The sequence below is a fragment of the Sinocyclocheilus grahami genome, unplaced genomic scaffold, assembly GCF_001515645.1.
Source record: "Sinocyclocheilus grahami isolate Dianchi unplaced genomic scaffold, SAMN03320097.WGS_v1.1 scaffold759.1, whole genome shotgun sequence".
NCBI classification, from domain to species: Eukaryota; Metazoa; Chordata; class Actinopteri; order Cypriniformes; family Cyprinidae; genus Sinocyclocheilus; species Sinocyclocheilus grahami.
The window spans coordinates 718856-734328 of NW_015505938.1; the positions used below are offsets into that span (position 1 = coordinate 718856).

The 15473-nt window shown below is 36.3% G+C and overlaps 1 protein-coding gene across 1 annotated transcript; it reads left to right on the top strand.

Annotated features, from left to right (window-relative positions):
• The first annotated feature begins 8044 nt into the window (after nucleotides 1–8044).
• Nucleotides 8045–15242, top strand: LOC107561140 (cadherin-related family member 5-like). Its single transcript, XM_016245506.1, has 12 exons — nucleotides 8045–8552; nucleotides 9316–9500; nucleotides 10005–10067; nucleotides 10198–10287; nucleotides 10407–10496; nucleotides 10751–10852; nucleotides 10931–11113; nucleotides 11344–11434; nucleotides 11522–11619; nucleotides 11979–12185; nucleotides 13839–13952; nucleotides 15102–15242. Exons 1-12 carry the CDS (start codon nucleotides 8471–8473, stop codon nucleotides 15240–15242), a joined length of 1446 nt encoding a protein of 481 aa, XP_016100992.1. The 5' UTR covers nucleotides 8045–8470.
• Nucleotides 15243–15473: the final 231 nt, after the last annotated feature.

Sequence of the window (15473 nt, forward strand, 5' to 3'; positions counted from 1 at the left end):
AACAATCCACTGATAATAATCTCGTCCTGCCGACGGTGGGTGTGACATTTTCCACTGCTGTATTAAATCGCTTATATTATTATTTTTTTATCCCTGATCGCACACATACATCACGGAGACATCTATTTGATGTCTGCATTTACATCTGCAAGGTATATTTTTAGAGTGTTTGCTCATCTGCAATACGTCTATAGGACGTTTCCTATCAGATGTCAAATAGACGTTTAGAAGATGTCTTTAAGATGTTTATGATTTAGAATGAATGTAAAACTGACGTCTATCAGATGTTTGTACACAGCAGATGCTTTCCAGATGAAGCGATCTTTAACAGACATCTTGCAGACGTACGTGTGCTACCCAGATACCACATGTACGTCTGCAAGATGTCTGTTAAAGATCTCTTGATCTGGAAAGCATCTGCTGTGGACAAACATCTGATAGACGTCTTTCAGATGTCAGATTTTCAGGGAGGTTTACTGTTACCCAGATAGCACACCTACGTCTGCAAGATGTCTGTTAAAGATCTCTTGATCTGGAAAGCATCTGCTGTGGACAAACATCTGATAGACGTCTTTAAGACGTCAGTTTTACATTCATTCTAAATCATAAAAATCTTAAAGACATCTTCTAAATGTATATTTGACGTCTGATAGGAAACGTCCTATAGATGTATTGCAGATGAGCGCAAACTAAAAAATACGTCTTGCAGATGTCAAATAGACGTCTCTGTTATGTAGGCTACATGTTCTATCAGGGTATATTAAAACGCTTATATTAATTGTTATCCACTGTGCAAATATAACCTTGATAGCACGGAGATGTCTATTTGACGACTGCATTTACATCAGCAAGACATTTTTTAGAGTGTGCTCATCTGCAATACGTCCAGGGCCGTTTCTAGCCAATTTGACGCCCTATTGCCCCCCCCAAATTATATATATACTACTTTTTGTCTAATGTTGGGGGATCCAGTGGGGGTGGCAGTCATATTTCAGGGTGACCATGCCACTCTTTATCACAACCCTGCTAAAAGTGCCAGTACGTGCGCTCATTGGCGCCCCTTCAGCTGGTGGCACCCTAGGTGACTGCCTAGCTCGCCTATGCCTAGAAACGGCCCTGAATACGTCTATAGGACGTTTCCAATCAGATGTCAAATAGACGTTTAGAAGATGTCTTTAAGATGTTTATGATTTAGAATGAATGTAAAACTGACATCTTAGAGACGTCTATCAGATGTTTGTACACAGCAGATGCTTTCCAGATGAAGCGATCTTTAACAGACATCTTGCAGACGTGCTTGTGCCATCTGGGTTTACTGTTAAAAATTTCTAGCACAGATATTCATGAGCGCCAACTGTCATAAAGAAGTTTTTGTGTTTTAAGTTTTGTGAATCTGTAGTAAAGTGGAAAAAATAATGACAGTTTGTCCGATACTCATTCTGACACGAAGTGCTTGTACTTTTGCTATGGTTACTTTAATGGAATTTTTGCTCGCGCGCGTGAAAATGCATGAATTTTACCAGTTGCTGAAACATTCGTGATTATTTTTCTCTTTCCTAGTTTTTTCTCCCAAGATTTTAAATTAAAGCTATATAATTGTAGTCGATTTAAGGTCAAGTATACGAGTTTACAAAAACAACATGTATAATTATACTGGGAGCAGGCTGGTTTTAGTGGGGTTTTGGCCACTTCTTTAGATCATTTTAGACAGAGTTTTGCATGCCGCACAGCAGGATACATATACACTGTAAAAAATGACCGTGAATTTAACGGTAAAAGACTGTAAAAATGCAACAGTAAACCGGTGGGTTGAAGGTCTGTTCTGGGGTGCGTTTCCCAAACAATGACATAACTTGCTAACATATGCATTGTTGGAGAAACTAACCGGCTAGTCACAATTCTTTCCTGAAAAAGTAGGAACTTTGTCACATATCCGCTGTTCAAACCACGTTGTTTAGAATTGTCATTAATGACGTCAAGCAGGTCCAACCACAGGTTGAGAGCTGTAGTTCAAGCCACATATCTTTGTGATTCTGTTTCCGAATGTTCATTAGAATTATGAATTCGGGAAATACCAAATCGTTGAACTATCTAGCTAACAATGGAACATGTTTTTTTCAAAATGAAAGGTGAGCCAAAGTAAAATTGAAGTAAAAGCACAAATATAATGCATAATACTGTAATGATTTTAAATAGCCTATACATAAAGCACTGTTTAGCCTAAAGAACCCCTTTGTGCCAAAAAGGGTTCTTTCTCCTTATATTAAACCTTTTTGGCATAAAGGGTTCTTTTCAGTTGAGTAAAGAACCCTAGGGTTCTACATAGAACACAAATGAACTTTTCTTTCTAAGAGTGTGCAGGCCTATAGAATAGAAAAAAAGGCTTATTAACTTAAACAATAGCATTTTTTCTTGTTGCAATTTCAAAGGCATATTTTTGGTGCAGATTCATTTGTCACTGTTAATGTTGCTAATATTAATATAATATTATCTTAGTGTTTGTTTCATGTGTTAAGTCTAGTAACTTGTGTTGTTGTTTATGCATTGAAAAATTATCAATCACCTTTGCGGTAGTATATTGAACAATATTGCATATTGTTGGGCCTATGCAGATTGTACATTCTTTCAAATAAAGGATCCAAAAAGAGCCCTTTCGTTCCACAAAGAACTTTCCGTGAACAGTTCTTAAAAGAACCATTTCCTTTTCTTAAAGAACCTTTTGTGGAATGGAATGAATCCATGGATGTTAAAGGTTCTTCGTGGAACCATCGATGCCAATAAATAACATTTATTTTTAAAAGTGTAGTGATATTAATAACTCCCAGTTTGCACCAATTTAGCTATGGTGTTAGATTTATGTCCAATGTCAAATCTGTGTCCTGAAGCAAAACAAGTCGAGAACCACTGATCTGCATTACTAACCAGTTGGTCATGGGTTCAAACCCCTTAAGCTTTATGTGACCATCATGAATGCTGAATGAGCCACCTGTTCGTGAGGGACGCTGTAGTCTAATACATTATCCGTGTGTTTGCTGAGATCATTTTTGTTTTGGCCTTTATCATCGCAGGTATCTTGGAGAAGAGGACAGCATCTCAACAGCGGACACATTTTCTCCTAGAAAGATGTTGTTTCCTAGGGATGATGCAGATATGCTTTTTGATGACCGAGACGGGTGGGTCTCATAAACTTTTATTGTTAATAAATAAGTCACTTTTGGGATCCTGTCAGATCCATGTATGTTTAAGTGTAGGCCAGGGTGGTGGAGAACACTGGTTCTTCTCAGCAAGTTTCTTGTAGTATCTACTTGTATCAATTGATAAACATTTAAAATTAGATCTTTTGAGCCTTTATCTGGAAGAATCCAACATACTTTGATGCACTTGTTATACTTTGACACTTTGACATCGAATCCGACCCGTATCTCCAGGAGATCTGGGCTTCAGACGAGGCAGTTGGGCGACATCGAGTTCACAAACAGATATGCTGAACTCCTGAAATCCAAAGCTAAAATCACATCCATCTGCGCCCTCCTGAAACGCATGCAAAGCAGCAAGAAAAGGTAAAGCCTCCGATATGCTCATCCAAATCAAGAGATCTTTTGATTTACATTTGTGCGCTTGATATTTGCAGCTAAGTTCCCTGATAGCACACGTAGGCTACATCACGGAGACGTCTATTTGACGTCTGCATTTGCATCTGCAAGACATATTTTTAGAGTGTTTGCTCATCTGCAATACATCTATAGGACGTTTCCTATCAGATGTCAAATAGATGTTTAGAAGATGTCTTGAAGATGTTTATGATTTAGAATGTATGTAAAACTGACGTCTATCAGATGTTTGTACACAGCAGATGCTTTCCAGATGAAGCGATCTTTAACAGACGTCTTGCAGACATATAAGTGTGCTATTTGAGAAACATGAAGGAAAAGTTTCGAACATAGTATTCTCTTAGCAGTTAGCAAACTTGGTTATTGTTAAATATAGCTTTATGTACAGTATGTTTTTTTTTTTTTTTAGTAAATAAACTCAGTTAACACTAAACGTAACTGTATAGCTTTACAATATGCTAACTTTGTATTGTTTAGCATGATCCATAATGCTTCGTAACATAGCTTTCTCCTGGCAGGTGGCAACATGAAACTCTTTTTCACAATTTTCTCTTAGCATTTAACAAACTCAGTTTTAGAGGTGTGCGGTAGTGTTCTGAAATGAGGAGGTAAAGTCTTCAAAAAATTATTTTTAATCAAATTTAAATTCATAAACATTACTTACATTACCAGGAAAATAATTTTTATTTTATTTTATATTTTTACATGAACAATGTAATCAATATTGTATTTATTAAAGCCAAGAATCTCATCAAGTTAGTGTTTTTAAAGTATGAATCTCATCAAGTTAGTGTTTTACATTTATTCCAAAATAATAACTCAAGGCAGTAACATTTTAAACAATATATATTAATTGTGAACTTATGTTCAGCTATTCTTTTTAATAGTTAACTTTTAACCATTTTTGAATTTTTCGGATCATCATTCATCAAAGCTCAGTGAATACTGGTCACAGACACAGATATTTACCTTAAATTGCACTAAGCTGATTGATTACTCATTAAAAACTCCCACTGATCATGTTTTCAGGCCATTTTGAGTTATATATAAGTGTGTGATTTGTTGACTTACTTTTTTTAAAATTGTCTTCCCATTAATGCCATTATATTGTTCATTTAGACTGAAACAACTGATTTATACACTTTTTAATATTTTGTAACATTGCAGTTGTTTTATTTTTGTACTACGAATTTTTTTCTCATCCAATATTTTGAGGAGACACTGCCTCCCTTGGAAACATCCTTGATCTATATATATATATATGTGTGTGTGTGTGTGTGTGTGTGTGTGTGTGTGTGTGTGTGTGTATAAAATGATACATAACGTTAAATAACGTGATGCTTTTTTTTAGCAATCAGTTGATGTGTAAAGTGCATAGCTTTTCTCTAAGCAGTAAGCTAACCCAGTTATTGGTATACAAAATTACTTAGCAATATACTTCAATATGTAACATTTATTTTTGCTCTCAAATGATATATTCTAGCTTGAATGATATTTCATGCTCTGTGTTTGCAGCGGTGTCGGTGGAGAAACAGACAGATTGATTTCCCTGATGAGACTGTATTCATGTCCAAACGTGTACCAGTGAAGACTGTGGCTTCATGTCCAAGAAACTTGAAGAATCAGTTTTAACATGTTTGAGACAAGCTGTTTGTATATATCTGAATAAATAATGGCCTCCAAATATGTCTCATAAAACTGCAGATTCAGTTGCAGTCAGTAACATCTCAAATGCAAAATAAACTCTGGACTTGAGAATAGCGTTTTGTCTTATTTATTATAGCACGCCTTTAGCTCCTCAAAGGCACATATTGGTTTATAAATTTAACACAGACAATAACTTCATGAGCCTTCATAGGAGCTTTATAGAACTACGAAAGCTTTCATGCTGATATAATGTGCTTGACTCACAAGATCATAGTTAATATACGACCAGTCACAGACTTGTAAATTATATGAGGTCACAATAAACAGGCATGGTCAGTGAAGTAAACTGTATAGACATGGTACAAAAATAGCACAAGAAGGGATTTATTAAGAAGATATTAATCAATGCTACATGATGAATATGGTAATCAAAGTGACATGCATGGGTCTTCCTATACTTAGTGCCTTTTGGACATAAAAAATAACTTTTTGTGTAATCATGATAGGGAGATGTAAACATTTAAAAATGGTTTTGGTCAAGCTTAGGCAAATAAATGTAAGCATTTATGAAACAAAATCTATGAAATGGAAGAGCAAAAATGCCCACTCTGTTATGGAAAAATGGACAACAGTTTAAAAGACTTTTAAAAAAGACTGATTTTAATATATTGGAATTGTGTGCATTATCTTACCCTGTAAAACCCAACGAGTTATAATAACTCATTTCAATTTAGGAAACCGATTGACTTCATTCATTTAAGTTTAGAAACCAGTAGTTATGAGTACTGGAAACTTATTTCATCTGAGTTTGAGTTCAAAAGAATATTTCCTTTAATACAGTTAAACTCCACTCAATTATTTTGTTATAATGTTGCCTTTTGTTTATTTAAAAGCTGGTAATAAATTATTAAAAATATACGCAAAAATGTGGGGGAAAATAATTACAGTAACTGTTGTATTAAAAAATACAACAAAAATTTAAAATTATTTAAAAATGGGATGCAAGCGGGCACATAGGAAAAATTAGATGGTCTCAAGTGCTAGAAAAATGTTCCATTTTTTAAATAAACTTTAATATGCTTAAAGTTCAAATGATGTTATTTATGACTATGACTAATCTTTAAATTGTTCATAAACCAGCAAGATCATATTCTGTACTGGGGACACAAAAGGCACCGAATACCAGGAATGACCCACATACAGTAAACCTATACACTATTACCTAAACAGTATTTTTTACTGTAAGCAAATTATGAGGAAAATCCATTTGTACTGGGTTCAATATCCTTAAATGTTTCTCAGTGTAAAATACATCGAGTTGTTTGCTACTACGTTCATCATGCTAATGCAGTTTTTGAAAAAAGAACTGTAAATATGGTAGGTATAGGTCTAGCAGTAATGACTTTATTGCATCTTTCATCATATGCAAATTTTTTTATCAGTTATCCGCAATAATATAACAAGATACTTACGTATTACAGTACAGTATATGAGTCAGATGACTTAATTGGTTGCTTGAAGATTACCCGTTACTGTACGTGAAACCTACGCCCACTAATGACTAGCTACTAGCATGTGCAAAAAAAAAAAATATATATATATATATCAAAACCGAAGAATTAATTTCTGCTTTTGTGATGCTGTTAGCTTTTTTAGTTTGTTTATTTCAGTCATAAAGTCATAGACACACTTGAATTTGCTTAGTGTGCATTATTGGTCTATTTGAAAATAACAGCATATGCTGGTTAGGTATATTTTGACGCTGGGATGCTGGTTTAAGCTGGTCCTTTGCTGGTTTATGCCGGTCCTTTTGCTGGTTTATGCTGGTCCTTTGCCAGCACATGACCAGCATAAACCAGCACATGACCAGCATAAACCAGCACATGACCAGCATAAACCAGCACATGACCAGCATAAACCAGCACATGACCAGCATAAACCAGCACATGACCAGCATAAACCAGCACATGACCAGCATAAACCAGCACATGACCAGCATAAACCAGCACATGACCAGCATAAACCAGCACATGACCAGCATAAACCAGCACATGACCAGCATAAACCAGCACATGACCAGCATAAACCAGCACATGACCAGCATAAACCAGCACATGACCAGCATAAACCAGCACATGACCAGCATAAACCAGCACATGACCAGCATAAACCAGCACATGACCAGCATAAACCAGCACATGACCAGCATAAACCAGCACATGACCAGCATAAACCAGCACATGACCAGCATAAACCAGCACATGACCAGCATAAACCAGCACATGACCAGCATAAACCAGCACATGACCAGCATAAACCAGCACATGACCAGCATAAACCAGCACATGACCAGCATAAACCAGCACATGACCAGCATAAACCAGCACATGACCAGCATAAACCAGCACATGACCAGCATAAACCAGCACATGACCAGCATAAACCAGCACATGACCAGCATAAACCAGCACATGACCAGCATAAACCAGCACATGACCAGCATAAACCAGCACATGACCAGCATAAACCAGCACATGACCAGCATAAACCAGCACATGACCAGCATAAACCAGCACATGACCAGCATAAACCAGCACATGACCAGCATAAACCAGCAAAGGACCAGCATCCCAGCGTCAAAACATACCTAACCAGCATATGCTGGTTTTTTCAACAGGGTGAAGATGACAAAGTTCCCCATTTATGGCACTTTTCGTTCAGGAATAAGAAATAAGATAGCAGCTTTGCTAAAATATAGCTAAAACATCTTCAACATTTATATTTATCGCCAAAAGACACTACTGTGTCCAATACGATTCTTAATACTTTTAACTTTAGTTGTATTTTACAATGTTATGTTTCACATTTCAAGATGGCCTGAACTGTATAACATTTTGGAAACAGCTCTTACGCTAACCATCTGCACACAACTAAAAATATTGTTCTGTAAACATCGTTCTTCATTGTGATCATGGTTTATGAGATGTACATGCATATGTAGAGCAGCTGTGTTCATATCTGAGGCAAAAGTCCGCCTGTGCTCATCTTTATAGCCAATAAAACCGAGATAAGCGTTCGTCTCAAAGGTTAAGTTTGAAGTCTGTTTCGCACATTAGCTATCACTCACAACTGCTTGATGGGAGTTTGATTCAGTCGGGAAAAAAGGGATTTGTCTTCGATATTACTTTATCGATCCATCATCTAACAAGAAAATGGATTTGAGGCCTAAAGGATCTGCTGCCGTTTTCGTTCTCCTGGTTCTTTTCACACTCTGCAAGTTCAGTGAAGCGCAAAGTAAGTGCTAAAAGTTTGTGAATGAAAAATCGTACATAATCAGGATTTGTTTTGTAGGCTGAAATGGCTCAGAACATGACATTTCCCCAGTGATCTGACAGCTGACTGTGGAAAAACATGATAGCATATGATGACAGACTTCCAAAACATTAAGACACTTTTGGAAATGTTGTTATTCTTTAAAGTATTATTATTTAAAGTTCTGTAGATTTCCTAGTGTTATAGTTATGGTTACATAAACATCAAGGCAATGGTTTCAAGAACAAGACATGGCTGATTCAGGAAATTAATCAACTTTATCATAAAATAAGATCATACTGAGTGATCAATGTTTAGGTTTAATCACCTTTTTTACCATCACAATTTTTTACAGTAAAGATGTGCTTATGTTTTACTATTGATAGATTTAAATTCTCAAACAAATGTCTTATTTCAAGCAATATTTCAACTTTACACAAAACTCTTATTTTACATCAATTGGAAGTACAAAAACACAGAAATTTGTGCTTAATCATATTTTTATGTTCCTACTAATTTAAGATGACTTTGAAATGTTTGAATTTAAGCTAAAAAAAAACAAAAAAAAAGCTTACTTGTTTGAAGAAATCCTACCTTGGATGACCTGTTTGGTTTCCTTAGCAGTTGTTTTTTGGTTTTATCTTGAAGATCACAAAATGTATATTTTCTAACATTTACATTTGTCAGTGTCAACCTGGACCATTCATGAAAACATTTCAATTCTGATTTTCTCTGAACGACACAGATCTTTGCTCAGCGCCAGACAATTTACCAGTCATTTTTATTCCGGAAAACAACGAAATTGGTGCCACCGTTACAACACTCATCGCTGAGGATGAGGTGACGGCCACAATCACTAGTCAAAATCCAGAGGGTCTCTTCAGCCTCGAGGGATACAATCTCATTGCTGATACTGTGCTGGACTACGAGGTTAATTCTGTATATCTTATGAAGAGTCTGGTTTTGTGTTCAGCCAATAAACTCTAAATTTATCATTTTCAATGGCTGGGGTGTACAAAGTACATATTATTTTAATATGTCAAATCCTTTTTTCATACCTTTATTTAAAACAGCCAGTAAAATATTTTTCAATTAAATGAAGTGCTTCATTTTATGTAAAGAGATGTCTCTTCACTCAGCATAACTTAGTCTTGATCTAAACTGGTTTTGGTTGTTTTCTCAATTACCACTTAAAATTTAGTAAGTTTAAACTTGTATATACACATTTTCATTTGATTATTTTATAGCTTAATTATTTTTAATTACTTTTACACCCCTACCTGTGTCCAAAGCTGTAAATGTGTAATTTTAAGGAAGAATTTTTTGGCTGAGGTTAAAATGAGAGCATTTTAATATTTCAAAGCAATCATTTAGATCCATTTAAAATGCTTTATGTACAAAATAACAGACCTTTTATGTTTGTGATTTTCTTAGACATTTGACCAGAACAAACCTCATGAGGTGAATATTGAGTGTACAAAAGCTGGCTCTCTCTCTGTGAGTAAACTATTTAAATGAACCTAAAAAAAAAAATCTTGCATTGTAAATGTTTTACTTAACCTAAATTATTTTCTGTATGTTTTTATGTTGGTTATTGATGTCCTGCATGTCATATTTGTAATTTTAGACCACATTGATTTTGAAAATAGTCGTCGAGGATAGAAATGATAATCCACCAGCGTTTGCAGAGAGTCAGTACACCCTAAATGTTGATGAGGTACTTTGCTGATGAACTTTTAATGTTGCCTATGCTGTACAATTTATTTCTTTTATTTTTGTTTGCTTGTTTTGTCATGGCCATTTTCAAAATCTTAAAACTTTTACTGATTTTTCTAGTTATCAAAAGTGGATACCAGTGTTGGCCTAATCACAGCAACCGATCCTGATAAAACTGATAGACTTTACTACCAACTGGATTCTCCCGAGGTACAGCTGTGTCCCCATTACACTTTCTGAGACGACAAAAATCCCAAAGAATGTGCACAGAGTTTGTCTACATTGTATTTCATGGCAATCACAACTGTTCTGTTGGGAACTATGTTCTTGAAGTATCTCCCTTTTGGAATTCTACAAGAAAATTCCCCCTTGATTGTTGGTTCCAAATTATTATAGGAATTCCTAAAGGAATCCCATTCACAACGTTGAAATCTCTCTCAAACAAGGCCTTTGTTCTCTCGCAGGGAGAATTTGACCTGGAGGCCAGTTTCAATCCCAGCATTCTGGTGAAAAAACTTCTGGATTATGACAAAATTAAAAAAGTCACGATGACACTATATGTGCAGGTGAGTTTACTTGATCCATGTAAAATTTCCAAAGATGCTTCTTTTTGTATAAACAACTGTCATTTGATGACTTTTCAGGACACACCGATTGGATCTACAGCTGAAGTCTCCCACAGTGCCTCAACCACTATTGTAGTCAACATCATAGACATTGACAATCGTCCACCATGGTTCCAGCCTTGTACAGAAACCGAGTTTGGCACAAGCAAAGTGTGCATTAGCTCTGGTTATGAAGGGACTGTCAACTTAAATGAACAAGCGGTGGGTTTTCTATCCAAAGCACTTGTAGATAGAGGTCTGACGTTGAGTTAAACCAGTTTAAACGTTATATAGTTATGATTATTTCAAACCGCCACAACAAACACCAACATTTCACACATTATAAAGCTGGCTAATGAATGTAGAAACATCAGGAAACGTCTTATTGGATGAATTTGCTGATCTTGAGTTACAATGTCAAATGAGCATTTGAATGTTGTTGTACACCACAGCCAGGTCCTTTGTCCTTGAAGCCAGGTCCAGTCATGGCCATTGATGGTGACCTAGGCAGGAACGAGCCCATTGGTTATGCATTTCTTGGAGGTGAGATATTTTATCGTCCTCATGGGTTGAAATGAAGAACTTTGGAAAGAGTCGACTGGTTTTATTTGGTACATTTTACATGTTCAGGAAATGAGGATAGTGTATTTCAAATCGACACTGACACCGGGAGCATCACAATGCTGAAACCAGCAGGGGTGGCAGGACCGATTGTCCTTTCAGTCATGGTAAGAGAGAAAAAAATTGCATTTATAAAAAGGAAACCATTGTTTTTGAATGTTACGTGCAATCAAAAGCTTCATTTTGGAGCCACAGTATTCTGTAAACTCTTAAAAATAAAGGTTCTTTATTGGCATTGATGGTTCCTTGAAGAACTTTTAACATCCATGAAACCTTTCCATTCCATAAAAGTTTATTTTGATTATTAAAATGTTCTTCACTCTAAGAAAAATTAGTTCTTTTAGGAACTGTTCACTGAAAGGTTCTTTGGGGAACCAAAAATGGTTCTTCTATGTAATATTCTGGATCCATTATTTTGTAGAGTGTAGTTCCTTCCTGAACCAGATTTGTCCCTCTGTCTTTTTAGGCATACCAGAAAGAGAACGCCGATCAGTTTGCCACCACTACAGTCATCCTGAAGGTGGTGATATCCAGCGCGTTCCCTCCGACATTTGTGAAGCCCAGTTATGAAGGCTTTATCTCAGAGGATGCGGGTTTGGACAGCTTGGTGCTGGAGAGCAAAACGTCCAACAGACCCCTCAGAGTACAGGCTACAGATCAAGACTTTTCTGATGTAAGAACTCGGTGACAAACAGCATTCTGGTCTGTGCATGTGTTCAGTTCAAGATCCGTAATTAATCCGTAAAGAACATAGAAAACACATAGAGAAAGATTCGTGAAAATGAATGTAAATCAATTCGGAATTCATTTTTATATAAACTTTTGCATTGGTTTTATGGACATTTCAATTCATTCTTGCATAAACTGTTGCATTGAATTGATTTGTTTGTAAAACCATTCTTATAGAAATCATCACGTTCAATTCAGTGTACAATAAATTTGACCTAAATTCTTGGATTGAATATTTTGTAAAACAATTCTTACATAAATTGTTGCACTGAATTGAATTATTTGCGAAACTCTCACATTTCATTGAATCATTCCTAAAAACATTCGAGGGTAAATTTGTTGCACTGAATTCAATGTTCATAAAACGTATATAAATGTAAAACTTACTAAAACTCTTACATAAACATAAACTGAATTATTTCTTACAAATTAAGCATTTGATTGAATCTTCTTAAAAACAGTTTTGAGTAACTGTTGCATTAAATTTAAAGGGGTCATATGATGCTGCTAAAAAGAACATTATTGTGTGTATTTGGTGTAATGAAATGTGTTTATGCGGTTTAAAATTCAAAAAACACATTCTTTTCCACATACTGTACATTATTGTTTCTCCTCTATTCCTCGCCTTTTTAAATTTTTTTTAATTTTTACAAAGCTCATCGGTCTGAAAAGCGAAGTGTGCTGTGATTGGCCAGCTATCCAGTGCGTTGTGATTGGCCCGAATACCTCAAGCGTGTGACGGAAATGTTACGCCCCTCACCATACTGTGATGCTGGGCCCGGAGCGACGAGACGAAAACAATAAAACCCATTACAAACGAGGCATTTGTTGCATCCAGTGGGGACATAATTACGGATTATAATGACTTATACTGTCTTTTTACGCATTGCGTTGCATCGCGCCGCGTAAACATAAAACCATGTCTGCATTTGTGATCGGAGAAATTACAAACTACAAACGCTACTCTACACTGCCCAAAACTTGCGTTTGAATCGTCAGTGGCAAATCCTTTAAATGAAAACGTACTTACAGACTGTGAGTCAGAACAGCCGGCATTGTACTGTCCCAGGATCAGGAAACAGTCCTCCATAAAATGAAGTGAACATTTGGCCGGCGTTATGCAATTCTTCTCACATCGTGACGTAGATATGTGGGGTCGTGTTAGAACGAGCCGTTTTAGGTAGGTGTTGTTGACTCTTAACTTTTATAAAGAATATCTCTTTGGATTTGAGACTTTAGTCTTTGCAACTTTACAGATCTTCTTTATGCACCAAGAGCTTGTAACACTCCAAAGAGAAAGGAAAACTTGAAATCACATCATATGACCCCTTTAATGTTCGTATAACCATTTTTCAAACAATTCAGTATTTATAACAAATTTTAAGTGTTGTAAATTCTTTGACTGAATTGATCATAAAGCCATTATGTAAATGGTCACATTGAATTAAATAAATCATAAAACCACTAACTAAATCATTGCATTCAATTCAATGTTACAATTTAAATAACAATTTTTGTGTTTGCTGCTCATGTTTTATGAATGATTCCTATTACTGTAATATTTCTGGTGTTAAGTGCTGGATTTCTTTCTTTGTAGGGCTATAATCCTAACCTCAGATTTGAGGTTGTAGCCGGCACTGACTTCTCAATCACTCCAGAGGGCTTCATACTCATGGCGAAGGCCGTTGCCCCGGGCACTGTAAATTTAGAAGTAAGAACTTAATATTTCGTACAATGTTTCGTGCTGTTTAGACATTTGGCTGTCTATCACAGACTGTGTGATTTAAACAAAGTAGTTTTGCTTTCACAACGAAACACACGGTGCCCTAGCGTGAGCGGAAGTCGCGGCTTAGCGTGAAGGCGGAATCGACGAAGGAGCGGCAACCGCATGTGACGACCCCAGGCTGGACTCCACTTCGTCCACGGTGAAAGCTGATCCGACGATCCACAGCACTAAGTTGATGTATTGGTAGCGACCAGCACAGATCAGCTCCAGGCATGACGCAGCGGATATCGTCCTCTTTTGGAAGACCAAACAAAGTAGTTTCGCTTTCACAACGAAGCACACAGCGTCTTCACGACATGGCGCCGGTGGCAACAATACTACAGCGAGAATAAAAGTTACACTTTTCTTTGCGTGAACATTTGGCCGGCGTTATGCAATTCTTCTCACATCGTGACGTAGATATGTGGGGTCGTGTTAGAACGAGCCGTTTTAGGTAGGTGTTGTTGACTCTTAACTTTTATAAAGAATATCTCTTTGGATTTGAGACTTTAGTCTTTGCAACTTTACAGATCTTCTTTATGCACCAAGAGCTTGTAACACTCCAAAGAGAAAGGAAAACTTGAAATCACATCATATGACCCCTTTAATGTTCGTATAACCATTTTTCAAACAATTCAGTATTTATAACAAATTTTAAGTGTTGTAAATTCTTTGACTGAATTGATCATAAAGCCATTATGTAAATGGTCACATTGAATTAAATAAATCATAAAACCACTAACTAAATCATTGCATTCAATTCAATGTTACAATTTAAATAACAATTTTTGTGTTTGCTGCTCATGTTTTATGAATGATTCCTATTACTGTAATATTTCTGGTGTTAAGTGCTGGATTTCTTTCTTTGTAGGGCTATAATCCTAACCTCAGATTTGAGGTTGTAGCCGGCACTGACTTCTCAATCACTCCAGAGGGCTTCATACTCATGGCGAAGGCCGTTGCCCCGGGCACTGTAAATTTAGAAGTAAGAACTTAATATTTCGTACAATGTTTCGTGCTGTTTAGACATTTGGCTGTCTATCACAGACTGTGTGATTTGAAATATTTATGACCATATTATCCAATGTGACTCAGATGAGGGTGGTTGACACAACCAATGAAGAATCAAGCACTGCTTCACTTACGGTTGAGGTCACACCAGGTAAGACCAGACCAATGCTGTATGCTATCAAGACACCATCTAATTATGACATGATACAATCCAAACAGGCATAATCGTAGGGTGTGGGCTAAACATGGTGCTTTTTGGACATATGGCATTCAGCAAACAGTTTGAGCTTTTGGTGATCTTCACATCAATCAGTTTTCATCATGTGATTGTTTTGGTCAATAAATTTAATTTCAAATGATTTACTTGAATCAGTCAACAGCAAAGCTCTTGACTGCCCTGTTGAAAAAAACAGCATATGCTGGTTAGGTATGTTTTGATTCTGGGATGCTGGTTTA

Coding starts and splice junctions, on each gene's coding strand:
- LOC107561140 (XM_016245506.1), top strand. CDS start 8,471: ATGGATTTGAGGCCTAAAGGATCTGCTGCCGTTTTCGTTCTCCTGGTT. Junction 10,497..10,750: donor ACCAACTGGATTCTCCCGAG/GTACAGCTGTGT, acceptor GTTCTCTCGCAG/GGAGAATTTGACCTGGAGGC. Junction 12,186..13,838: donor CAGATCAAGACTTTTCTGAT/GTAAGAACTCGG, acceptor CTTTCTTTGTAG/GGCTATAATCCTAACCTCAG.